General features: G+C 56.7%; 1 protein-coding gene across 2 annotated transcripts in view; it reads right to left on the bottom strand.

Moving 5' to 3' along the window:
* The window catches only part of CAMKV (CaM kinase like vesicle associated), a 53,455-nt gene that overhangs the window by 27,387 nt on the left and 4,079 nt on the right, over positions 1–21,989 (bottom strand). For both annotated transcript variants that reach the window (XM_048856573.2, XM_048856574.2), the window contains exon 2: positions 2,491–2,599. In XM_048856573.2, coding sequence (XP_048712530.1) covers positions 2,491–2,585 — 95 coding nt within the window. In that variant the 5' untranslated portion in view covers positions 2,586–2,599. The remainder of the gene's footprint in view (positions 1–2,490; positions 2,600–21,989) is intronic.

The raw sequence follows: 21,989 nt of genomic DNA, 5'->3' as shown, positions 1-21,989 counted from the left end.
ACCAGCTTTGTCCATGGCACTGTAAGGATCACGCCTGGGATGTGGGTTATTGGGCCTATGGTCAGAGCCATAGGGGTGGCCAGGCCTGGAGGTTAGAGCGGAAATGGGCTGGCATGAAGAATCAGGACCACAAGCTGCTCCGGGACATAGTTGAAAGCAGAGCCATAGGTCGGAGCCAGGGTCCAGAAGCCAAAAAACAAAGCTGATGGGCGAGCTGGAGATGTGCCTGGGGAGAGGAGCTGGAGTCCAGAGCCAGGGGTGTCAAATACAGAGAAGGGCAGGAACTGGGCCAGGAGCAGGACCAAATGCAGCTGCAGACAGGGAAGGCGCTGAGCAACCACGAGCACAGGCTGTGGCAGGGTCAAGCAGTAGCTAGCTCCATTCCACCACCAGTTGGGAAGTGCCGTCAACTGGGCAGCCCCTGCTAGAGTCCGCTGTATCCACTGTCTTGTCTGACCCTGCTGCAGCTGGCTCCCTGACAAATGCGTCCATGCTGTGCAGCTGAATCTTGGAAAGGTTTCCATTTCTTCCTTTTTGCTCTCAGCCTCTGCTCAGCCACCATCACATGGGACTTTGTGGGGGCCTCATGCCCATGCTCTCGTCCTCGTGAGATGGAGTACCAGCCATGCCCCATGGCACCTGCTCCAGGGCTCCCTGCCAAACAGCAAATGTGGCCATTATTGCAAACACCAGCCAGTTAGACTGAAATAAGCCCTTGTATGTGATAATTGTGAGGTTCTTCTTGGCACTGCCTCCAGCCTCCATTTGTAGGCAGGCTTGGACGAAGTCGGTCCTGAAGAAATGCTGCTCACTGGCTAACGAGGCAAAGACAGCCTCCATTTGAGTCCAGGGACACTGATCTGCATGCAGCAATGGCTAAGGATAATCTTGAAATCATACCAGTTCCAGACACCTCAATTCATTTCACTGCTGGCTCTCTCGGGAGCTCCTTGGCTGGAACTCCAGCACCCTCAAAGAGTGGAAATTCTGCCTCTCCCTTCGGCCGTGTCTCCAAAGGTACCGGGTGAGCTTTGCACAACTCCCAAATTGCTCGCTCTCTTCCAGCTTCCTCATTTGTTTCCCGATGCCATCAGCTGCCTTGTCCCAAAGTTCCGCTTGTTTGCGTGTCAGTCTGGAGCTCCGCAGTTTTTTACCGCTGCAGGGGTGTGTTTGTGTTGCCATGGCAGGCCAGCTGAATCTCTCAAACAATGCAGGACCCTCACACTTCACAACATAGAGATTTAGCAGCTGCTCGTTACAGATAGATGTTACCTTCCCTGTAATAATGCCCAGGGGAGAGAGGGTTTCTCTTTATATTTTCTAGTTACACAGAGATTTTCTGCTCTCTGATAACCACACTGTGAAATCCCAGTCACAGCAGAGCCTCGATCCAGCTCCATTTTGTATCTTACCCTTCCCATTGGAAAGAAATCCAAATAACCCTTCATTTATTGTATTCTAAATGTAAGTAACTGTAGAGATGCTGCAGTGGTTGTCATACTGTGGGTTGGGACCCAAAGTGGGTCCTGACCCCATTTTAATGTCTCACTGCAGCCTGGGACTGAAGCCTGGTCCAAGTCCAATTACCCATGCAGTAATTTTTGTTGTCAGAAGGGGTCGTGGTGCAATGAAGTTTAATATAGCATTCTCCACAGTCTCCCTGTTATCATCTGCAATGCTGAACTCCTCGGGGATGGCCCTTAGAGGGATGGGGTGTGCTTTTTGCAATCCCCAGCACATTTCCTACATTCACCCCAATTTCTTGCAGTTTCTCCAGGGTTTGTCCCTGACCCAACTACCATTTGCATTGTGCGACTGTTTGTCGCATGGACACACAGTCCTTGAGCATTGCTCCCACTGTGCTTTCTTCTTGACCCACAGTTTATTTGTTGTATGGATCAAATGGAGCTGTTGCAGCTCCCTGGCATCTATCATAGCTACACACAGTAGATACAGAAATTTCTGGTGTGTGTTTTAGGTCAAGCCAGCATCACTGGGTGTTTTTGGCTTGCTTCAGTGTGTGTACCATACACTAACTGGCCCCTTAATGCATCATTTCAACTCTCTGAAGCCTGGTAACACTGAGCCTTGAGCCAGCCCCATATTCACAACATTTCTCAGCTTCTTTTTGATTCCTTTTGTAACAGCGGAAACACTTGGTGCTCACCGATGGCTGGGGGCGGGGTGTATTGTTGGCTGAATTTCCACAATTGCAGCAAACATTTTCTCTGTGAGATTAGTAGGGGCTGGTAAGCTGTGCAGCAGATCCTACATTTTAGCCCCCTTTACACTTAGTAAATCTGCCACTTCTGTCTTCCCAGTGATACTGTTATAGATGATCTACTATTCCAGTCTCTCAATCTAGGTGAGCCATAAAGGAATACCACCTACTTCCTACACACTGCAAAAGGGATGGGAGAGTGTAAGCAATGGAGACAGCAGAGCAAGAGGTGTGGGGGAGAGGGCGGGTAGCATCCGGTTCATACTCACGTTTTGATGACCTGTCCCAGGTCATATCTGTCAGTCACCTCAGATGGCTGGTTGTAATCTTTCTTGTCTCCCAGGGTGACACAGCCAAACGGCATTGCCGGGTCTGGTGCTGGAAGGCAAAGAAGCAGAGAGTTAGATTTCCATATTTTGAGGGAGTTTTGCATGAACCTGCCACTTGGCCCTGTTGCTTTACTCCTTGCCTTCCTGGTTCTAGGCATGCTCAGGGACACACATGGTTGCTGAGACTCTATCCCTGGTTTTTTAAGTAGCATTCATGCCACCGCTAAGGATTTACTCCCTTTGCATTAGTCTCCTTATTTCATTGACATTTTCCTTTCTGAAGCTTGGTGTCAAGGTCACATTTGGTGTCCTCCCCACCCCTGAGAGTGTCAAACCTAATTCTGTTGTGTGGTGACTGTAACTTAGTGGCTCTGCTACTGTCACTTCTTGAATTAACTCCTCTGTGTTAGCGAGATCAGTCGTTCTCCTTGTGCGCTTTAGCCTGAGCTGGTCCATGAAGTGACTACTTAACACATTGAGAAATGGTTTTCCTAATCTTGGTTCCATTTTCCCAGTTGCTAAGTGGGTAGCTGAGATCCTCTTTGTTTCCATTTTGTCAGACTTCGCTGCCTTGTTGATCTCTCTCAGCACTGTGCACTCAATTTCCTGTTCTTGGTGCTAGCACCATTACAATTAAGGCTCAAACTAAACTTACTGCATAACAACTGATTTTTCTGAGTGCTCAGAAATCCATATCCAAACTCCGATTGCCTAGAAATGTGCTGTGCCTCAGCAGTGCTCACGGCAGGTGGTCCAAATCCAGGCTAAAGTTGAGCCCGGGGTTCCCAAGACATGCCTGAAATTATCGCATTACAGCAAAGTGTTTAGGGTTTTTATAAAAATTTTTGCACCCACCTGGGGTTCAAACTATTGCCCTGATCCTGCCCTGCATTGATCACAGCTGGTGTCTGGCACCTCCTTGGGAAAGCAACATTTCCAATGTGCGGTGGAGTGGGAGTTAGATCCCCCAGGCAGCTCATGTCTGGGGAACAAGCCAAGGAGAGTGGTTGGAGTGCGGTCCGCAGGACTGCTGGTCGGCAGGGGGCAAAAGACACAGCTGCCCTAGAGTCACAGAGCAGCTCACAGCAACAGGAGACAGCTACATGTTGGCAGGAAGTTCAAGTCCTGCCCTCTGCAGATTTCTGAGCTTGTCAGCTGTGCCAATTCCATCAGGGTGGGGGCAGTGTCACAGGGCTTCTTTCGCTTGGGAGCAAAGCTTTTTCATTAAGGACTGATCTTTCCCAGCACTCTAAAATCCATATGCACAGTAAGATTGTTCTGAAAGCTGCTTCCTCAGGGCCGGAGGTGGAGCAAGTGCTGCTGAGTGAGGGCTGGGCTCGCCTGGAGCCGGTTTTGCGGCTGGCTGCACTCAACGCCCCGAAAGGGCACCGTGCACCGCCACCCCCCTGTGAGTGGGCATTAACGCAGTTTTGGGGCAGTGGCTGTAGTTCCATTCTCAGCCCTGGGACTCGTGTCCCAGGCAGAACCAGCAACATGAGCCTCTGCTCTCTAGGTGTTGGTCACATGAGCTTCTATGGCATCCTTTAGGCACAGTGCTGCTCCCCCCCCACTCCAGCCTTTCAGCTTCCCACCCTGTACCACACCCCCGAAGTGTCCCCTGCCCCATGCTCTCTGGCTTCTCTGGCCCCTGTGTCCCTCACCCTCCATCCCCCAGCTGCCTTGGATTAGAATTTTGGCCTCATGAGCATGCTAGCCCCCACTACCAGTGCTGTCAAGGGGCCCCAGCCTAGTGGATTCAGCACCCTCCAGCCCCATTTCTTAGCCCTGCCTGCCCTCCCATCACTGATCCTGGCTGGCGCTACCAGACAGGGCCTGAGGGAATCCCATTGAAGCAACTGGGCAGCATTTGTGCCACCTCCAACTGCTGCTGACCAACCCCACATGCAGCATTTCTCTAGTAGAGTCCCAGATCCCCCCCCCCCAATCCTGCATCAGAGAGGGGTGCTGGGTAGGGAGAGGGGCTATAGATGGAGGCTGTGCTGCGTGAACCCCACCAGGCCCTGCCAGCTCCCAGCAGGTGATGCCATTCAGTCATTTGAACAAGCTTTATATCCTCCCATTGGAATAAGCAGCATGCCCCCGCAGACCCACAGCGAGATCCTCCAGCCCCCAGGCACCAGCAAGACATGCCCCGCCTCAGCGAGATTCTCCAGCCCCCATGCACCAGCGAGATCCCTCCCACCCAGACCAGCAAGTTCTCACAGGGAACAGTTACCAGGGTGACCAGAAGGGCAGCTATGCTGTGTCACAGCTGTGCATCCCCCATCAGTGTTATAGGGTCCCCCTCTGGGCCTGGTCCATGAGGCCAGGACTCTGTCAGGCCCCAGCTCCCTTCTCTGGAGGGCCCCAGTTCAATCACCTAGAGGCACTGATGGGCCAGGGCACCACCCATGGCTCTGGCTGTGACAGACCTTGCCACTGGGGGGCCCTGCACCGTTTCAGGGGCTGGGGTTCAAACCAGGGCCAAGTCCACACTTACATGATGGGCTCCACCTTGGGGGATCAAACCAGGGTTCTCTGGAGCTCCCAGCTGGAGCTGAAGAGATGGGGGCTGTACCCGACTCACATCCTCTGGGGTTGAGGCGCAGAGGGGGATGCGTCACCGATGTGGACCTCAGGGGGCTTATGCACCCCATGCTCTATTCTAAGGGCTATGGTGACCACAGCCACTCTGGGATTGCAGCTGAAGGAGCAGCTGGCCATGTGTCCCTGCTCACTGTGCGCCAACAGCCCCACACAGGAGTCTGTGCAGGTAACTCAGCATGCAGTGGGCACCCTCCCACAATGCTGGGCCTGTGCTGTTCCCTGAGCGCCCTGGGGAGAACGTGGGACTAAAACCAGCAGCACCCTGGCTAACGAGGGACAGACAAGGAGGGAAGGCCCAGAAGGGGCAGGATTGAAACGTATCCAAATTGGTGCTTCTCCCCAGGAGCTCCACAGCCTTTGGACCTTCAGACCACTCCCTCTGGTCCTTAGGGTGAAAGCACAGCACAGTGCCCTGCTGCTGGGCTGTGTCGTTGTGCCCCATGGCAGAGCTGTGTCGCAGAGGGCCCAGGAGCTACTGGGGGCTGGGATCAGAGCTGCAGGGGGATGGGGATGCAGGCACTAGCTACAGCTCTTGCTGTGTCACATGCACATTGCAGGAGTGCCCAGAGCCCTGCCAGGATACAGGCCCCACAGTGCCAGGTTCTGCACAGACACCAGGAGACCCAGCCTGGCCCTGCAGTGCTCCCAATCCAAGTGACATGCTAAGGATGCAGAGAGAGGCATAGGTGCCAACTTCTCCTGGCGCCAGTAGGCGCTCACACCCCCGCCCACCCTGGCCCTGCCCCCACCCTGACTCCACCCCTTCCCCACCCCACCCCATTCCAACCCCTTCCCCAAAGTCCCTGCCCCAACCCCGCTCCCTCCCTACCCCATTGGACTCCTTCCCCAAATCCCTGCCCCGGCCCCACCTCTTCCCTGCCTCCTCCCCTAAGCATGCGGTGTTCCTGCTCCTCCCCCTCCCTCCCGGGGCTTGTTACACTGCAAAACAGCTGTTTTGTGGCGGCAAGCACTGGGAGGAGAAGTAGGAATGGCACATTCAGGGGAGGAGGTGGAGGTGAGCTGGAGTGGAGAGCTGCCAGTGGGTTTTTCCCCTGGGTGCTCCAGCCCCGGAGCCTTGGAGCACCCACGGAGTCGGTGCCTGTGGAGAGAGGGACCAGCCCCCAGACCCACCATAGGGCAGGCAGGGCAAGGGACAGAGAGCTACATAAAAAACTCAGAAGCAGGGCTGAAGTCCAGCAGGAATCTGAAATCCAGGCCATGGTTTCCCTTTGACTGTCCAGCTCCAGCAACTAGTCATTTAAAATATGGATAATACAAACAGGACTTGGATGCCTGAGCCCCTGGATTGCCCCCAGCGGGGCACCCCGCAGAGGGTGGGGAGGACAGGCCTGGATTCCTGAGCCCCTGGAACGGGCGTTGGGTGCTCTACGGTGCGCGTCGGGTGACTAGACAGCAAATGTGAAAAATTGGGACGGGGGTGGGGGGTAATAGGAGCCTATATAAGAAAAAGACCCCAAAATCAGGACTAAAATCGGTACATCTGGTCACCCTAGGTGTGCACTGGCTCAGGGATGGGCAGAGAGGCCTGCACTGGGTGAGGCGGCTGTTCCATTAGCGGTTCTCAGGCTGCATCGGGAACCCAGAGCTGGCACACAGGGCGGGGATTACACTCCAGGGAAGTGACCAACAATGCAGCTCACTGGGATTTTAGGCACCATAGGTCTCCGGAGGCGGGGGCGGTGGAGGAGGAAAGAGGGCAGGGACGGCCCTGCAGGCTGACTGGGGCTAAGGTTCCTGGCACAGTGATTCCCAGCCCAGAGCCCCAGGAGGGGGCCCTGCTCCTGAGGGGGCCCAGAGCCCTGGATGCATTGGTGGCAGGTGGCCCTTGCCCTGTGGGCCTGAAGCACAAGTTGGGGGTTGCTGCAGTTACTGCTGGACTGCAGCTGCCCCAGGGCTGCCTCCAGCAATGGTCAACCTGATTCCCTTCCCCTGCCCCCAGTCTATAGTCTACTTCACACCACCAGAACGAGAAGGGGGATGGGGCCCCAGGCTTGGGCTGCCTCCTGCTTCTATTGAAGCCAACAGTGAAGCCCAGCAGATTAGCAAGGGGCCTGGAGTGTGCATCTCTGTACAAGAACCACTTTGCCTGCTGCAGAAATACGGCCCCTGCTGGGGCGGGCCACCCCACTGTCAACAGCCATGCAGCACAGCAGCTTAGGCCAGGAAGGGCAGAGGAGCCAGTATCCAATGGGCAGACGGAATTCAGGATTCATGCCGTCACCCAGACTGAATGTGGCCTGGATGCCACAGCTCCAGAAAACAGCAACCCCCTGCTGCCCAGCAATGGGGTCAGCCCCACCTGAGGGGAGAGTGCGACCCAGCAGAGCCACCCGCCCCCTCCCTGCAGCACAGCTTCCCCCAGCACGGTGCGGTGCAATGGGATCAGTGCTGACACCACCACCCTGGCTCTCCGTTGCCCCTCAACGCACTGCGGTTCCACCCTGCAGAGCCCTACATGCAGAGCCGCCACAACGGCCCACAGCGTGGCAGGATCATATGCCCAGGGTTACGTGGCATTCTGCCCTGCAGAGCTGCACTGCCCCAGTTGCTGCGACTGGCGGCGTGCTGGACCCAGCCCTGCACTGGCGACGGCCCTACCCAATACGAGCCCCAGGGGCAGCATGCCTGAGCCCTGCCCTGGCAATGGCCCTGCCCAGCCAGACCCAGAGACAGCATGCTCAAGCCCTGCCCTGGTCTGGGAATGGCAATGCCCAGTGTGAGCCTGAGAGGCAGCAAGCCCAAACCCTGCCCTGGGGATGGCCATGCGGAACCCTGGAGCCCCAGAGCACTGCATGCACAAAGCCCAGGGGCAGCACCCACCCCAAACCCTGCACAGTCTCAGTGCCCTTGGGGCAGGGACTCTCACTGGGCACAGCCCCCAAATCAAGGGGGGGTGGCCCCTTGTGCTTTTACTTCCCTCTCTCCTGCACACAGCGGGCCAAGGAACTGGGAGGAGCAGAGGAGCTGGGCTGGGGTCTCTACACCTGTTAGCTGGAGGCATGTGGGGAGTGCAGAGCTTGCTGCTCTGGGTACCAGGCACTGAGCCTGTTGCTATGGCAATGGGAATTGTACAAGCAGGATAAAGGCAAGTCCATGAGCAAGGGGCAAGGCCAGTCTGAAACACCCTGTTAAAAGGGGTAACGGTGGTGGTGGGGGGTCTGAGATGCTCTGTTGGCAGAGGAGGGGCAGGAGGAGGGTCTGAGACGCCCTATTAGCAGGGGAGGGGGTGGTCTCTGGGCTGCGGGATTCACTGCAGAGGCTGCTGGACACAGACAGACCCTGTGGTTCTCCCAAGGGCTCTGGTTCCCAGCCAGTGCTGCCCTGTGTCACCACTAGGGGGCTCCCCACAGCCCAGCTGGGCCCATGGTATAGAGGCATGGCCGCAGGTGCTGGTGAGGCAGTTGGCCCAGATCAGCACCACCTGCTCCCGAGGCCAAGCCAGTGGTTGCCCAGTGCTGCAGCAGGGCACCTGGGCTGCCTGGCGCTGGGGCAAGGGAGCAGGGCATCATGGTTAAAGCAGCCTCCTTACTGCCCTGGGAAGGCAGGGCATGGAGAAGTGGCCAGGCAGAGAGGTGCCTGGGTCAGGGCTCAAGGAGGGCCTTTCCCTGCAGCAGGATGGGCCGGGTGGCAGAGAGCCCTGGTCATAATGTGCAAGGTAGTCTCCAAGTCCATTGCGCCTCACCCTGCCCATGCAGGGCCCCAGGCACAGATCCCTGCTGCCTGGAAGCCTCACGCCTCTCAGCTGCCACTGCCCAGAGCCCTGAGCTGAGTGGGGCAGTGCAAGTGTCTCAGTGCCCAGCTGGCGCATCTGGGTGGTGCAGGGAGTAGCACCAAGGGCACTCGGGCACCACAGGGCGCTGCAAGACAGATTCCCCCAACTTCTTCCAGCCAGAGGCAGGCCCCATGGGGAATGAGGCGGGACAGGGTGTGGCACTGGTCCCTGTCTGTGCTGAGAGCCAGGGGCTGACTCAAAGCATGAGGGGCCTAGCCAGCCGGCCTGCTGCAGATACAGTGCAGCTGGGTCTCATCCCTAGACATTGTGGGGGGAGCAGAGTTGTGGGCCACCGGGCCCCCAGAGACTCAAAGCCATGGGGGGGAAGCCAGCAAGATTGCAGGGGAGGGCACATGCATGGGCACATGCATGATTGGCCCAAGGAGCTGTGACTCCCCACAGCGGTACAGGAGAGGGAGGAAGGCAGGGAAGGTGAGGGCTGCCGGACAGGGAGGGATGGAAAGGAAGGCCAGAGAGGAGGGCTGGCAGAGAAGCTCCAGTTCCCCCTGTGGGCCTCTCTGCAGTATCCGGGCAGTGCCAGCAGCCCCCTCTCCCACGGGACGGAGCTTTGTGCCTGCACTGGCTGCACCTCAGTGTCTCGGGCCGGGGAAGAGCAGCAGCAGAGAGAGGCCAGAGCCCCCCCACTCCTGCTCAGAGGGCCGAGCTGGGCTGCAGCAGGCCCAGCGGGGATGGGGAGGGATTTGCAGGGCTCAAGGCTGGACCAACGCTCCTCACCTGTCCCAGCCCTGCCATGGATCCAGGGGAACTCAGGGGCGCTAGGAGCTTGTCTGGTTTTGCAGGTGCCCACCTCGCCACCCCACAGGCAGCTGGCTGGGAGGGCATGCGCAGTGGCCCCCTCTCAGCCCTCGAGGGGGGGGGGGACCCTAGGCGGCACTGGGGTAGCTAGCCTGGCTTGCCCAGACCCCCAGGGCACAATCCACCCTACTAGGGGTTCAACAGCAATTCCAGCCCCTCGAAGGATCTAGGGCAGGATCCAGCTAGGCCAGGATCCAGGCTCCCCAGCAAGGCCCCCGCTCTCTGGGGCCAGTGGGGAATCAAGGGGAAGATCTGACCAATGCAGAGCAAGAAGGCTGGGGCTGAATGGAAGGTGCAGCCACGTGAACCAGCCACAGCTTCCTCTCTGGGGTATTCGAGCCCCTTTGGTTCCTCTCTGTTCCTGCTGTGACAAAGTGGGGGGGTTTCTTGGTTTTTCCAATGGTTTGCATGCAGAGGGTGGTAGGACTCAGTTTCCCTGGGTGTTATTGGTTTAACGAGGGGATGGGAGAGGGAGTTTGTTGTTACAGAGGACCGGCAACAGAACTTGGAACCCCAACCAAAGGCCGGGAGAATGGATACCCCAGTGACTGGTGACCAGGAGGCACAACTCAGGAGTCACAGCTGGGACTGGAGAGAGAGAGCAGGCAGAGCCCACCTGAATGCAGGGGAGACTTAGATGTACTGTGCTGAGGGAGGCCAGGCCTTGGAGCCCTGAGAGTTTCCTATGCTGTGTTCAGACATTCAATAAACACTCCTGTTTCACACTAGCTGAGAGTTGCTCCGGTCTAGAGTACAGGGTTGTATTATTGCCTCTGGGAGTTGACTTGCTGAGGGGGCCCATGGCAAGAGACAGGCATGCTAAGGCTCAGGGAGGTGCGGTTCCAGGAGGTGGAGGGGCTTAACCCCTGGGGGAGAGAGTAGACCTCTGAGAAGAGCTGTCTCACTGAAGGGGGTTCTCCCCAGGGACTGTACAGGCCAAGAGTGGGCACAACCTGTGAGCCCGTGACAACCCGCATTTCCAGTGCAATGCTTGGTTTGCTTCCACTGGATGGCAGGGAAATGGAGGGTTGGGCAGCTTGGTACAGGCTAGCTGGGGCTGCAGGCAGCCAGGAGGGGTGGGGGACAGGGTGGGAAGGGACACAGGAGGAGCACATGGGAGGTGAGTGACTCTGCTCAATAACCTTGTATTGAATTTTAAATCACTGTCACTAGACTGAGCTGAACCATTCATACCTCCAAGCGATTGGCAAGGGCTGGCTGCAGATTCAGGCACCCGCCACTATGTCAGTGATGCTCGGGTGGGCACATTTCAAAGGCTTGAGAGCCAGAATCATCCTTTTCCAAAGAAATCTGTGATTCCGGGCCACGACTCTGCAGCAAAGGGATGGATTCTGTGGCCTCCTAGGGCTGCAGGCTCCCCAGGTCGCCCTGTGGCAAGCCTTTCCCCCGGAGCACTGAGTCCAGGCCTGGGCACCTTGCTTTCACGCACTGCAGAAGGGCCAGAACTTCTCTGCCATGAAGGGGCTGAGCACTGATGAGGGATTTGGGGGCATTGCACCTATGTTCTGAAGCCAGCCCCACTGTGGCACTCAACTGCCAGACCCTGCTGTGCCCCACTCCAGGAAGCACTCAGCTGTTAGGCCACGCTGCAGTATTCTAAGGAACAGTGGCCAAGCTCTTGCTTCTCAGTATTTTCCATTCCTGGACTCCCACGGTGCCCACCTAGCAGGATGCTCGCCCCACCTCAGCATGGGATCCACGCCATGTAACACTGGAAACAGGCAATTTAGGAGAATGTTAAGATTGCGAAGGGAGCCAGGACAAGCTGCAGGGTGTCAGGGCCCCATCAGATTGCAAATGCAGTGCCAACCACAACACTCTGTACCATAGGCGCTGACTCTCCCACACCCCCACAATAGGTACTCGACCTCTGCTCCACCATGAGGCCCCAGCCCTGCTTCGCCTCCTCCCCTGAGGCCCCGCCCTCACCCTGCCTCTTCCCATCCCCGCTCCACCCCTTTCCCTGAAGCCCCACTGTCACTCCGCCTCTTCCCGCCCCCGCTCCCCTGAGCCCCCACCCCAATGCCTCCCATCAGCTGCTTGCTAATCTGCTGGCCATCCTGGGGGCCTGCTGAACAGCTGATCGGCAGCCAGCCCTGGCCAAGAACCACTGTGACTGGTGGGTTTTGAGCACCCCCTACTATTTTTCATGGGTGCTTCAGCCCCAGAGCACCCCCAGAGTCAGCACCTCTGTGCTGCACAACGAGAACGATGCTGCTGGCTAGGATCTGGGAAGATCCCTTCCTAATCGCTATTGGGCAATTCAGTGACCAGAGCTTCCCATCTGACAGCTCGTTAGCACTAATTACTTGGCACTGGCTACATTGATGCTAATCCTATTCCAGGAAAGCATCAGTAGCTACTACTCACAGGCATGAGGCTGACACACTTTCCTGAGCAACAGCCGGATCCATCCCAGCATCCCACGCCCAAGCGAGTCAGTAGCCTGCACTGTCAGCAGCTCCCATGTGTACCTGGCACCTCATGGACACATTCAGCCTTAGAACCCCTTGGACTCTGTGGTGGAGGGGAACAGCCCCCTGGCTCACAGAACAGGAGCCTAGCTCTAGGACACCAGGATAAGCCCCCAGTGCTCCCTAAACACATCACAGGCCTTTCGGTACCCCTCCCCCACACAGGATCGGGGTGAAGGTCTGGTCTGACACAGGTCAGGGGTGAAGACCACCTGAGGGGAGGGTCTCTGCCTTCTCCAGTCCCCCACATTGGGCCCAAATCACCAGCCCACTTCCTCCAATCCTCTCCTTGCTCCTTCTTCCCCAGCAGTGTCCGTGGCAACAATTTCCCAACATGCCTGCCCAAGAAGTCCTGGGCCTAGCTAACCCTGCCCAATCCAAACAAAGGAAGTCACCCCTCCTGCAAAGTGTGCTGTGCTCATGGGGTGCACGCCATGCTTCCCTCTGGCCACTGGTCCACAAGCTCTGGGGTTCTCAACCTGGATGGCATTTCAACCCCTAAATTGCTAATGAGAGGAGGGTCTTGCTACTGAAGGGATCAGGGGCCACTGCACTAGAGGATAACAACCTACTACTGCACCTGACTAATGGAGCCACTTCTTTAGCTGATGCAGGGGTGGCCTGTACTGTGATGTTCAAGATTCTGGGTTCAAAGCCTGCTGATGAACCATTAACACTGTGGGGAGCTTCTGCCCCATCCCCCATCTTCCTTTTAAAACAGCTGCTGTCTGTGCAGGAAATATTGTGCCAAACACAGCCTCTGTCCTGGTCCCTCAACAGCTGATGTGGAGTCAAGAGGAGCTGCAGGCCCCAGTGAGGACAGGGAAACTGCCACCAAAGCCAGGGTTCAAATCGCTGGCAGGGAACAGCAACATGGATTCAGCTGGCAGCAAATGCATAGGAATGGGGGGAGGGTTAGCAATATGCCAACACAGAGCCCAGTGACGGGAGGAGCCCAGATGCAGGGAAGTAGACAGCAGGAATGAGGGGTTTGCAATGCAAATGGGGATCAGGCCCGTGGGAGGGTTCGTTAGCTGGGGTTTCTAAAGGGCTCTGAAGATGAGCGGTGCTAAGGATCATTCTTATTAATGCCACAAGGCAGCAGAAAGGGGCACTTGAGGGGTTGGGTGCATGTGCAGCATCGCTACAGCGCAGAGCAGGAGGGGGAGACCCTGCACCCTGCCCTGGGGTGACCTCCACATGGGACCCTGCACCAAGAGCAGGGAGAGGTAGCCTGTCTGTGGGAGTCTGGGGAGATGGCACCCCACTGGCTGGATGATGCTGATTTACACCCATGAGGAATGTGGCCCATCAGCTGCCCTGGGATGATGCTGATTTACACCCGCCAGGGATCTGGCCCCTGTTCATCAGTGTGAACCCAGTTTCCTCCCCTCTGTTACAGCCACACCTGGGATGATGCAAAGGCATTTTAAATTCCCAGTTTAGCCTTCATCCTTTCTGCACCTGGAGTCAGGGCTCGTCTATGCTCGGAGCTGGGGGCGTAATTCCCAGTGCTGAGAGCTGCAAAATGACTCAACTTCCTGGAGGTCTTTGTGCCTTGAACACTGTTGATAAGAATGCTGTGGCTTGGCTTGACTGGATTGCATACACCAAATAAATAAATTCTCAGCTCAAGGAGATGGACCCACATTGGCTCTGCTGGAGCTCAGGTGCTAAAAACAGAGTGTAGCTGCAGCAACGCAAGAAGCTGGCCAACCAACTACGCTTAGCCTCTCGGATGGGATTGCCCTGGGGAAGCTAGCCTTTCCCACTCTAGGGCCACGACGGCGCCACCATTCTCTTTAGCACGCTAGCTCAATCAGAGCTAGCGCAGGTATGGGTCCTCAAGTGGGGCTCGGGGAGACGAGAGTAGACGGTCCCTCAGATATGCTGCTGCTTTTAATCAGTCCATTTCCCCAGCAGCCCAGGTGTGGCTGCAGACTGGGAAGGTTAATTCAGCTGATGAAAGAACACACCTTCATTCCCACTAGAATAAAAACGGGCAGAGGATCTGGAGAAACCTCTTGTCTTCCCCTAGCCCCATCCCATACCCAATGCTGGAGCGCAGAGGGGCATGCACGGAGCGGAGCTCTGGGCTAGACTTGACAGAAGCTGCAGGCCAGATCTCTGCCCAGGCTTTGGCATTGCTCTGTTCAGGATGCCATGGTCCCCCTGTGCTTAAGGCAAGCACTCAATAGATGCTGCTCTGCCATCACTGTACGCGTTGATAACGCTGGCTCTGTGCTGCTGCATTCTACCAAGGTACCAGCCCTCGAAAGCTGGGCTAAGATGCTGGCAGGGTCTTTGTCGCCAATGTGACTCATCTGCTCTAGGCGCCTGGCAAACACCACAAAATGCTGCCAGTTCTGGCTCCCCCACTCAACCTGCGACAGCCCCTGGCTAGCAAACGCCCCTACCCGATCCTGCCATTTAGGTGCTCCCCAGGCAGGGCTGGTCAAGAGGAATCATGGCACCCCTGGAGCAGTGACTACTGCTGGGCATTATAGACTGGGGGGGTCAGGGGCATCCAGAGGGACCCCACTGACCATGAGTGGATCCCACTGCACTCTGCCAGGATATGGGAGCCCTCGGACACCACAGGGTCATGGCTGTCTGACCTGGGAGCGGCTGGCTGGAACTCCATGATCCCGCCTGGGTTTGGTGGGCAGAGGCCATGAGATTGACGTTCACACTAGGGCAGAGGTGCTACCAGCCGGACTGTGATATACACCCCACTCCCCACACGGCCCTGTGACAAGGTTGGGATTTTTGTAGTGTTTTACATGAATGGTATGTGCGTACCTCAGTTTCCCTGTGTGCTGCATGTTTAGCAAGATGGTAGGAGAGGGTTTGTTGTTGCAGAGGACCTCACCTAGCAGCTGGGACCCCAGACAATGGCCTGGAGATGGGGAACCCTAACAACTAATGACTAAGAGGCCCACCCCGGCTTGGCAGCCAGCTGGTTCTGGCCAGCGTGGGGACAAAGGGCTGAGGAGAGAGGATGCTGGTGCCCTGACCAATCAGTTCCATCAGAGGGGAACAAAGGATGGAAGAGCAAGAGCCCCAGTGACCTGTTTACTTGGGACAGAAGACAAAGGACAGGGGAGGAGCTGTTGGGGGAGATGATATTGGATGATTGGCTGGAAGGAGGGGGCTGCTGGACTAGACAGAGAGAAAGCATCCAGAGCCCACCTGGATGCGGGACAGACCTAGATGTACGGTGCCGAGGGATGCTAGGCCTGGAGAGTTTCCTGTGCTGGGTTCAGATGCTCACAAATCATCCTGTTTTACACTGGACGAGAGTCACTCCAGTCTAGAGAACAGGGTTTCATTATTCCCTCTGGGCGTTGAGGCCCCAGAGGTCCAGAGAGAGTGGACTCCCTGAGGGGCCCATGGCGAGAGACAGGCGTGCTGAGGGCTCAGAGAGGTGTGTTAGCAAGAGGCAGAGGGGCCTACGGCTTAACCCCCAAGAGAGAATGGTCCCCTGAGAAGGGCTGTCGCATTGAAGGGGGTTCCTTCCAGGGACATTATGGGGCCAGGAGAGAGCACGAGTCCTGTAAGTCCGTGACAGGCTGCAGGGAGGAATGTGGTGCTGGGTGGGGGAGGCATGGGCCATGACCTCACTCACTCCTGTCCTGGGGAGTGAAGGGGCTCAGGGAGATCTCACTGCTCTGTCTCGGCACATCCCAAACCAAGGGTCAGTTGGCAGGGTGTATATCCGGGGGCCCAGGCCTGAGATAACAGGGAAGCTGCTGGTCGGGAATGAGGAGCATCAGCAGAGCTCAGGGACGAGCCCAGGGCTAGGCAAGCAGGTGGCTGTGAGGCAGGAGTGAGGGGCACTGGCAGAACTGTGCAGGAGGAGCTTTCCTTTTCCTTTGCTTTATCAGAGACTAACAAGTACCAGATTCGCACCCATTAAACAACAGTTTAAACTCAGTCTTAGTGCCCCGTTCTTAGTGGGTGCTGGGGCACAGACAGCATGCAATGGAAAAGCAAGGAGGCCAGGGGTTGACTGGTTGGGGGATGGGTGCTGACAGCTCCTGGGCAGGAGGGCAAAGGACACACTGTGCCAGGCTGGCAGGGAGCTGCACCTCACAGATAGGTTCAGAATCAGCAGGGTGAGCCCCAGCGCAGCTTCAAGGCCTGGGATTCACATGCATCCTGCCTTGCCCTCTCCTGCTGGAGGGAGCTGCCATGGGGCAGGCTGTGCTCAGCACTGAGAGGAAGCTGTGGTATGCAGGGACCCTGACCCACACCAGAAGCAGGAGGCACTCACCCTGTGCCCTGCCCAGGATGTGGGGCTAGGTCCCCTGGAAGCCTGCCAGCCTGGCACCTTGTGATCTGCCCAGACTGCCCAGCCCCTGCCTATACCCTCAGCTAGCTTCCCCAGGAAGGGACAGCGGATTTCACTGGCCAATGAATGGGGAGGGGAGGTTACACATCATGCAGGAAGTGGGGCTGTTATAGAGTCTGGCTCTAGCACAAGCCATAAAGACTCAGGTATCCAGCCCTCTAATTCCCTGGTGTTGGCCATGTTGGCAGCCAATGCACCAACAAAAGCAGGACCCAGGATGGGCCCCCTCAGCCTGGGCCAGTTGCTTTTCTCCTCCCCCACTCACCCCATTCATCTCAGCCTGCCCCAGGCCCTCTCAGGAGCTTTCTGCTCCGTAGGTACAAGACACGCCATCCTGGCTTCTTCTGCCTACTACATTCAGCATCCCATGGACCCTTCCCATCTTTGCTGGGGAATCAGGGCCTCCCTTGCATACACCTGTCCACCATCAGCAGTGAAGAGAAGAGCAAGGTAGCAGAGTCCTGAGCTGCCTGCATGTGGAAGGTGCTGGAGCCCCATGTCATGGGGGGAGATTCTCTTCTCCCTGCCCCACTCCATGGGGGTTATGTGGATGTGCCGCATTAACACCCCTGGAGAGCAGGGATGGCGTTAGGCACTGAGGTGGGGCCCCAGGGGCTTGGGCACAGCGGCACACATGGCAGGGCATGTGTAAGATGTAGCATGTTGGAACGGCACCAGAGGGAGCTGTGAACGGTAGCGTTCACTCGCATTGCCTGCCGCTCTCCGGCCCATAATGAAATGCTCTACTACTTTATGGATCTAATAAGGAGTAGGAAAGCCAGAATTAGCGACTGAGTCTCAGGCCCTGGCAGGGGAACACAGCACCAGTCCACTTCCAAAGCACTCTGGTGGGCTGAGCCGGCACACAGAACCGGCCTCCTCTGGTTAGTCACAGGGGCAGCACCATCAGTGGCCCATATTCAGCAACCATCTGCTCGCCAGGGCCCGTGCTGCAGGAGTAGGGTGACCAGATAGCAAGGGTGAAAAAGCGGGACGGGGGTGGGGAGGTAATTGGCATCTAAACAAGACAAATACCCAAATATCAGGACTGTCCCTAAATATCAGGACTGTCCCTATAAAATCGGGGGACCCTATGCAGGAGCCAGGCAGTGGCAGAATTGCGGCAGCAACCTTCCAGGGCAACACCAAGGGAACCCTGCCCAGGCATGGGAGGATGCAGGGCATGAGCCAGAAGAGAACAGGCGTGTGTGGGGGTATCTGGACTGGACAAGAGCAGAACAGAACTGAGTTTGCTGCACCGCTGGGCCAGGGTGCTGGATGCTGGAAGACACAAGTCTAGTGAGAGGGGGGCAGCAGGGGGAGCAAGACAATGCAGCCTGGTAATGCTCATCTGGTTTAGGAACGTCTCTGGCCTCCATCACTCTAGTACGTGGGCACCTCACCGTCTGTCACATCTGTATCACCACAGCCCCCTGGGTGGCCAGGCAGGGCTGTTGTCCCCATGGGGCAGCTGAGGCCCAGAGAGATGAAGTGACTGGCCCAAGCTCACGCAGAGAGTCTGCAGTGGACACAGGAACTAACCCCAGGTCTTAAATCCCAGGGAGCACCCTAACCACTGGGCTATCCTTCCCCATGAGTGCAAGCCCCCACCATTCCTCTGGAGCCCATGTGGCTAGACACTAGAACCAGTCCAGGAGCTGAGATTGAACCCAGAATCAGCTGAGGTGGCATAATGACAAGGGCAAACAAAACTCAAAGGGGGCCAGGGAATGAAAGGAACTTTTTCCAGAGAGATAACATGACTCTGGGAGCTGGGGCTTTAAGGAAAACAAATAACATGGGACATACATACAGTAAAATTCACAAGAATGGCGACTGAAATATTTTTGACTCCTGAGTAATTTGAGTGCCTTTTAAAAAAAAAACTGTCATTGACAACGAAAATGAAGGAGGGAAAAATCACTGGGAAATCTGAACCTAGTTTTCAGCGCCCTGTGCATCCACAGGCCACAGAATTTGTTCTGGAATTCACCCTTTGCAACTGAATCATGCTCCAGAATTGATTAATTTTGTTTTTTTAAAAATCCTCATTCTTATAGTCACAAAGAAAACCCTTAATACATGACCCAGCCTTATGGTGTCTGCCTGAGTTTGCAGACAGCCCCAAGCGATAGCTGTGCACGTGTCCCTTTGGCTCACCTGAAACAGCCAGCTAACGTGCTTAGCCCAAAATCTCAAATTCCCCTCCTCCTTCCCACCACCACTGTTCTCCCTATGCACACATCTAGTGGTGAGCTGGAGACAGTTCACCCACCGGTTCACTAGAACCGGTTGTTAAATTTAGAAGCCCTTTTAGAACTGGTTGTCCCGCGAGTGACAACCGGTTCTAAAAGGGCTTCTAAATTTAACAACCAGCCAAAAGTGGCGCCTTAGCTGCCAACTCCGTGGGTGCCCCAGGGCTGGAGCACCGATGGTGAAAATTTGATGGGTGCAGAGCACCCACCTGCAGCTTCCCGCCCTGCACCCGGCCCCAGCTCATCTCCGCTCTGCCTCCTCTCCTGAACGCACCGCCCTGCTCTGCTTCTTCGCTGGCCCCCCGGCCAGCTTCCCGAGAATCAGCTGTTCATGCGGGAAGCCTGGGAGGGCTGAGAAGCAGGCGGCGGCTTCGCGCTCAGGCCCAGGGCGGCAGAGGTGAGCTGGGGCAGGGAGGAGCGAGGAAGGCTGCCTGCACCGCAGCAGGTAACCCAGGCCGGGGGGGGGAGGGGGGACCACTCCCCGCCCCAGTTCACCTCTGCCTCTCTGGGCCTGAGTGCAAAGCTGCCGCCTGCTTCTCAGCCCTCCCAGGCTTCCCGCATGAACAGCTGATTTGTGGGAAGCTGGGGGTGGGGGGTGCGGAGAAGCAGAGTGGGGTGGCACGTTCAGGGGAGGAGGCAGAGCGGAGGTGAGCTGGGGCAGGGGAGCTCTGCACCCACCAAATTTTCCCCGTGGGTGCTCCAGCCCCGGAGCACCCATGGAGTCGGCGCCTAAGGCGCCACTTTTGATGTGATCAGTGGGGGGAGCGGACGCTCCCCCGCCCCTAGGAGCCAGAGGGACCTGCCAGATGCTTTTTGGGAGCTGCCCCAGGTAAGCACCACCAGGACTCCCCACCTTGCGCCCCGGAAGGTCCCTCTGGCTCTTAGGGGTGGGGTGGGCACCCACTACAGTGGCCCACGAGACCCTCCTGCCCAGTTCTGGGGGCAGTCAGGGGACAGGGGAGGGGGGTGGATGGGGCAGGGGTTCCGGAGGGGGGGTCAAAAAACGTGGGGGGTTGGATGGGGCAGGAGTCCCCAGGGGCGGGGGGGGCACGACCCCCTCGTGGGGTGAGGAGGGAACTGGTTGTTAAGATTTTGGCAGCTTATCACTGCACACATCCTAACAATTTTGTCAATGCAGGTGGATGTTGTCAACACAATCTGCACCACATTAAAAAGGTGGGGGCCATGTAAAATTCAGAGAACAGTGAGACACACCAGAGCTATTTCCTGGGTGTATCTGTTATTGTGTTACTAGAATTCAAAAGCAACAAAGTGAAGACCTCAAGTTTCTAATACTACCTCAGTGGATGCTGCATTTCCAGTCTCCTCCACCAGGGGGTAGTGTCATGAGGATTAGATTGGGCTTGCACAGCCACAGATCAGGTGGCATTCCCATGCACTTGGATATCGAGGGAATTGGAACAGAGCCACTGCCCCACCAATGGCACCTTTAGGGACGGGGTGGTGGTGGAAGAGAGTGTGAGGGTGGGGGAAGGGGAGGAAGAGAGGCAGAAGTCGGGAGAAGAGTGAATGTAGAGCCAGGCTCTCACATAGCAAAGGAGAGCTTTGCCCGCTAGGTCTGACTGTCTCAGCCAGGCAGAATAGGCACTAACCAGGAAAGAACCTGGCAGCCGTTCGAGAAGAATGGAACTAGGAACAATAGGCAGCACATTGTGTTCTAAAGGAAGAGGCCATGCCAGGGAAACGTGACAGCTCTTGGGTTTCTTTAATCATGGGCCCGGCTGCTCAGGGGAGCCGGGGCAGGGTAACTCAGATTTTATAGCATCATTCCAGAGCATCCAGCGACACCTCACGTGGCTTGGCTGGGCGCGATCCTGCACATCCTGAGTACTCCCTTAAAGGGGTCACATGTCCTCCACTCCCATTGACTTCAGTGAGCGTGACCAGGCCCCATGGATGGCCTGGGGCAGTGACCTACATCCATGTACCCAGCTGGGGAAAAGAGGCTGTGTGGGGATTGGGCACAGGTCCAGCTTCACTAACATCCTCGTTAAGGCTCTGTGGGAAGCTAACTGTGTGAACACGCAGACAAGACCGCACAAGGCGGTGTCACAAAGAGCAGGGGAGGCAGAGCTAATTCAAAGGAGCTGGAGGGAACACCAGGGGATTTGCAGTGGGACAGCTGCAGTTGACACAGCAGGAGCATAACTCTAGTCATGGGCACTTTAGTGGCAGAGATCTGCACCCTGATGATGCCAGCAGAGACCTAGGGGTGGCAAGGGGAGCGGGCAAGTTAGGAGTTTGTTGATGCTCTTCTGTCTGTTACAGCAGACCTCCAACCAGACTGGGGAAGGGCCACTATGCACACACATACACAGCTCCTGCCCCCAATCGCTTAGCATCTAATTTAAGACAAGACGCAACAGTGCAAGACACAATAGCTGTGGAAGTGGGAGGCAGGGCGTGGATGGCATGAAGCGATGACGCAGCTTTCACAAGCCAAGGAGCCCGATTCAACGTAAACATTCCTGCTGCTGTACTGCGGCTTTAAATTAGCTTCCCAGCCCTCACCTGTCCTCAGCCCATCCACATAGCCCCCGCCTGACTCGCTTCATATCTGTCCAGCCCGCCGTTGCAGCCTCAGCCCGACCTTGGGGGTTAACAAGCAGCTGCCTCTGCCTAGAGCTTTCTGGAGCTCTGCTTCCATTTCCAGCTAGGCAGGTGGCTGCCAGAGAACGGAGCAGTGAGCGGGGCGATTTTGCTTATTCAGAGGCACTGGTGTCACGTACCCGGGAGGCGACAGCCTACTCTGGGCAGCGCTTGGGCTACCTCTCCAGAAATAGTGGCTTCTCTTCTGACACCGTCTGACTAGAGAGGGACTGTACCCAGAGGGAAGAGCAACAGCCACTGATCCGAGATGGACCTAAATAATGGGGCTGTGATATCAGACCCCAGAATAGCCTAAAAGGGATTGTTCATGGTGGTGCAAGAAGTAACAGACATGGACCTCAGAGGCGCTAAGTCGGGATTGAGTGGCACTGGCAGAGCTGGGATGGGATAGAAGCACAGGGCTGGCATAGCAGGGGGCTGCAGATTGGGACTAAGGGGTACTGGCAGAGCCCCATGCAGGGAACCCTTCAAAGCTCTTTCAACCAAGT

This window comes from Caretta caretta, chromosome 7 (genome assembly GCF_965140235.1).
Source record: "Caretta caretta isolate rCarCar2 chromosome 7, rCarCar1.hap1, whole genome shotgun sequence".
Lineage (NCBI taxonomy): Eukaryota > Metazoa > Chordata > Testudines > Cheloniidae > Caretta > Caretta caretta.
This window is presented reverse-complemented; position numbering and strand designations above follow the sequence as displayed.